Source organism: Peromyscus californicus, unplaced genomic scaffold (genome assembly GCF_007827085.1).
Source record: "Peromyscus californicus insignis strain IS unplaced genomic scaffold, ASM782708v3 Scaffold_6__1_contigs__length_162567912, whole genome shotgun sequence".
NCBI classification, from domain to species: Eukaryota; Metazoa; Chordata; class Mammalia; order Rodentia; family Cricetidae; genus Peromyscus; species Peromyscus californicus.
In genome coordinates this window covers 18,997,656-19,002,580 of record NW_026294584.1, presented here as the reverse complement: position 1 = coordinate 19,002,580, position 4,925 = coordinate 18,997,656, and the positions used below count along the sequence as shown (strand labels likewise).

Here is a 4,925-nt window from a genome sequence, read left to right as displayed (position 1 = left end):
AGAAACATAAAACTATGCAGGCAACTCAGAACACACTGCTTTTAAAGAAGAGTTCATCAGTATTTACTGTTAATTATGCGTTAAACCTTATGCTAAATACTTCAAGAAAAACATGATTATACATATTATTGCATCTTCATTTTTATTAAAATTTACAGTTTATAAATTTAAACAACATGTGCAAGTTTAATTATATAGGAAAACAATTTGCATGATCTTTAAAATTCTAAGTATTCTAAGAAAATTCCTCCCTGCCTATGAAATCACACAGCCTCCTTTGAGCTCCTTGAAAGGATTTTTGTCCTCTGGGATCCCCTTCACTAGAGGATCCTCTCCAGATCTTTCTTCAATATAATCCCTTACTTCTTCACAACATTTGGAAACCTAAGAGGAAGGAGACAGAGATTTGTTTTAAAACAGAATTCTGCAGACTCCAGAACTGTGTTCATTATAATACATTTCTGTGTTGCATCTTTTAAAAAATGATTCCATCTGCTTTCTGCCTGTGCATATGCACTTTCCAGGATAGAAAAAAAAAATTGTTCCCATCCTTCCCTTCTAGATGTCTCCAGAGGATAGAAAGCTGTCCCTTAAGTTAATGGTTCCTAGTGGACCCTGCTTCTAGCTTTGTCAAAAGAGAGAGGACACAGGGATTAGAGTCCATCTGGAAATACAAGTGAGGAATTTCACCAAGTAAACCTTCCTCCTCTCCCTAAAAGTGTAATATAAAGATGGAAGAGAATGAACAGTTGCTAGATTTATGGCGTATTCACAGTGTTGGACTCTTAGAAGCACAGGCCTGCAGCTTTAAATTCAACTACAGTGAGTGTTCATCACAGTGTGTGGCATGTGCTCTGAGAGGTCAGTGACTTTGGCTGTTTTGTTCAGTATATCCCAGGCATCTAGAGGAGAGCTCCCACTTAGTTGTTGTTCAATAAGTAAACGTGCACTGAACTGAATAGTAGTTTGTTTATAAGATTGTTCCTTGTTTATTTATACTTTTATAGTTATGATTTAGAAAACAATCGGTCTTTAGTGCTTTATCTATCTAGGTAACATTGCACATGTATATATTCAAAAGAGTTCAAATTAGTCATAGCCTTTAGCCTCAATTTGTTTTATTGTCAGGTGATGCCTTCTATGACCGTAATATAGATCTACTGTATTTTTGACAATGCAGTGACAATTTCATATGTTACGTAAATAATTTAGTAGTTTTTTTCAATAAAATTTTATGCCATAGTCATATACACATACATGTGCATTTATATACGTATATAAACATACACAATTGGTTATATGTGCTCTCTAAAATCTGTATTTTAAAGCTCTAAGTCCCAATCTGATGATGCAAGGAGATGAAGTTTTTGAAGGCTCCTTTCACCCTGAGGGTTCCTCGTGATCAGGATTAGCACTGTGATGAAAGAGCCACCAGAGCACTCCCTCACCTTTTTCACCACGTAAGGACACAGTGGAAGGAACGGCACTACCTAGGAATGAGGGAACCGGCTCTGACCTTGAATGAGCGCAGTTCCAGGACTGTAGAAAATAACATTACAGTGATTTGCCATTTGGGTAAAGCCATGCAATCTGTGCTGTTCTCTTATGACAGCCTGAATAGACTAAAACATCATGTGTGTGCACGGGAAGTGTGTGTGTGTGTGTGTGTGTGTGTGTGTGTGTGTGTGTGTGTGTGTGTAAATCTACAGCGGGGGGAAAAAAAGAATCGATACTGGAGGAGGTGGGGAAGAAAGGGAAGAAAAAGAAGACAGAGAAGATAGTGAGCTTTACAGTATAAGATTGTTACTTTAAAAACTGAGAATATTCAGAATAGTGGAGAAAGATGGGTGGTAGTGTATGTCATGTTTACCCCAAATAAAATGTCCAAGGTAATTAATAAACCTGAAAACAACCAACTTGCTGATCAAAGGATGCTCAGGATCTTGTGAATAAGATAAGGACTTTAGCCCGTCTGCTGTGTGTTCTATTATGCTGATTACAGATTTGATTTTATTCCAAAACAGGTTTTGTCTGTATGGAAAGAGTAATGGGACAGTTGGAGGCTATTATAAAAGAACTAAAATCTTAAATTTATTTGCTTAGGAGTAAGGTTTGATCAATGCATGACAAGAATACAAACTTCTTTCACAAATATACCATATATATGATACGATATGCTGTTATCACTAACGGAGTTTTTGTTCTATTAATTTTTGTAAATTAGGTTACCTAAAACATGTATCTATGCTTCTGGAGATTCAGTCAATGTTTGGTGAAAGCTTTTGCTTCTTTTTTCCTTTCTGTTCCATTTAATGCAGAGACTCTGGGCCACTATTCTCAATAACTACTGGATGCTTTTAGGAGAAACTAGTGAGTTATTTCGGCTGAAATCATCTTTATTTGCAAAGGAAGAATGAAACATACTTATTTGCTACTGACCAGGATAGTGCTGGAGAGGAGAGGATGAGGTCATATCTTAAAATACATCAACAACATCAAAATACTGCATAAAATGTAGAGAAACTCATCAACTCAAAGGAACAGAACCCAAATGCCTCAATGCTTTGCCCCACTTGAATGCTTGGGTAAAATACAGTCTCTGTCTCATTTTCTCCCCTATTTTCTTCTTTTTTGTCTTTCTGTAAAAGTCCAAAACATTTCTTAGCTAAGTGGTCATATAAAAACTGGCAAAGGGCTGGACTTAGACCAGGGAAAATAGTTTTCCAACTCCTTGACTTGCAGGGATAACTCATGAGATAAATTAAATTATTACCTTTCTTCATCTCTGATTATGTTCATCACAAGCATTATATCTGTGAGTGCATTGAACTGTTCCAGTATGTGCTAAATGCATTAGGAACATTCAATGCTTTCCCATGTTGTCTTTCCCAGTGAATCAGAGAGAATACCTGCTCACCATCATTCTTTCCAGGGTCACCTCTTTCTTGAGCTGGTCTACTTCCATCTTCAATTTGTCCTTTTCTGTCAGGTCCTCAATGTTGATCACTGGCATCTTCTGTCTGTTATAAAGGTGGGATGTTAGCACACATACCTGAACTGCCAAGCTAGATACAACTCACACCCAGGGAGCCAACTCTGCTGCTCTACACTTACCAGGGAAGCTGTTGTTAGTTTTCTTTTAAATTGCCTGTGATAACCAGCTTCTCACGAACACACTCTCTGAACTCTGCTCATGCTGCATGCTAGGCTTGGGATTTTTAAGCTTCATAATCTTCCCTAATATGATTAAGCTAAGCGTTTGTCTTCTAACACCTGCCAGTAGATTTGAGGGAAGGCATCTGTTTAGTCGGTATATAATATACAGTACTTAAAGCCCCTCCTTTCTTGTGACCTCTTACACAGTCTGAATTTCTGTGTTTTTAACTGTCATCTCTAGTGTCAAAGCTGTCCCCCAAGTAATCAATGCCATTTAGCTCAGTCCGAGGTCATTCTGAGGACTACACATTAATCCTCAAATTGCTGGAGTATTTAATCTGGTATTAAAAGAGAACTATTTATAAAGAGTACCATTGTAAATTTATCATAGAGAATGGATGGATTGAAATGTGAACCAATGAAGCTGAGATATAGTAAATGAACTTATTCAGAAATAAGCTATTATACAATTTAGAAATGTCTTTCAACCATACCTAGGGTTTATAGGTAACATCTGCAGTACATTGAACAATGGTGGCTGAGCAGTTATAACCTGTTAAAGGGAGAATGTTGAGTTTGATCTACCAATGTAATTTGTGTGAAAAGAACAGACTCTTCTAGCAGTCTTTCTCCTGTTTAGACTCATGGATAATGGAGAAGATGGTTTGGTGGTGGTTGATATGGCCATGAAATTTCTTTAAAAATATATTATAATACTCAAAGGACATTGTGTCTGTCCTCGGTTTCTCCCCTTTGCATCTATAATCCAATTTTCATATGGAAATATTCTTATGAAATATGGACATATTCAGATCACACACTATTTCAGACAATATAATAGTTTACAACTACAGGAAAACACTCTGCTAAGGAACATCATGACAGCTAACATATTTCCCAACATTTATGTGGTATTTTCAATCCCAAAGCACATGGGGAAGTATTATGTGCTTCTTGTCTCATGATAGCATGTGCTTCTCTGAATAAGAGGTAATTTATGTATCTTTTAGTGAAACTTTTCTGCATATGCAGCAGAGAGATGGAACAGAGCAATCAACAACGGCTGCCTGAGTCCACTGCTGCCTGTGCGGTTTGCTTTCTCATGCTGTTCTCTAAAGTATGAGGCAATAATAGTCAGTTCTGTCTGATGTTCGTTTGGCAGGTAGAGCTCATCTGCGATTGTATTCTCATCTTCCCTCTCACTCGTCTCAGACTGTCTGTAAAACTTCATACCTACATGTGTGACCTTCACCTCTTGACACTGCTGTTTGCACAGTTTTCTCCATGCTGGTTGTAATGCTGCAGTTTGTTTAAAAAACACTTCAGTGTGCACTGTTATCACAGTTAACTTTTAAGGCTTACACAAGATAGGCCACCCTTTATTAAAATAAATTTGCAAAGAATTTTGACTTAGTGGATCTGGGATAGGTCTACCAACTGATTTTTCTCTGTTCCTGGAAGTTCTAGTTACAAAAAGCAAATGACCATCTTCTGGTATTGCTAAGTGTATGATTTTGACCAATTACGAAACCAGTGGGTTATTTACCTGGAAATACAGATGAGAACTATGTAATAGCTTGTATGGTAGAATAAGCCTCCACTACCTCTTAGCTATGCACCTCCAAATTTTTAGACTGTACTTTCTTAAGTGCCATTATCTTCTGGAGAGCTCTATACATACTCTTAAACATAATGTGCATATAATTTGGCTCCTTTAATACCATGTATATACTGCTCTTGTCTCACCTAGATTTCCTTTCCTAGGTTGA

At 37.2% G+C, this 4,925-nt stretch overlaps 1 protein-coding gene across 1 annotated transcript; it reads right to left on the bottom strand.

Moving 5' to 3' along the window:
• Nucleotides 1-255: 255 nt before the first annotated feature.
• Nucleotides 256-3,013, bottom strand: Gngt1 (G protein subunit gamma transducin 1). Its single transcript, XM_052722132.1, has 2 exons — nucleotides 2,918-3,013; nucleotides 256-384 (listed from the first exon to the last, which is right to left on the bottom strand). Exons 1-2 carry the CDS (start codon nucleotides 3,011-3,013, stop codon nucleotides 256-258), a joined length of 225 nt encoding a protein of 74 aa, XP_052578092.1.
• Nucleotides 3,014-4,925: the final 1,912 nt, after the last annotated feature.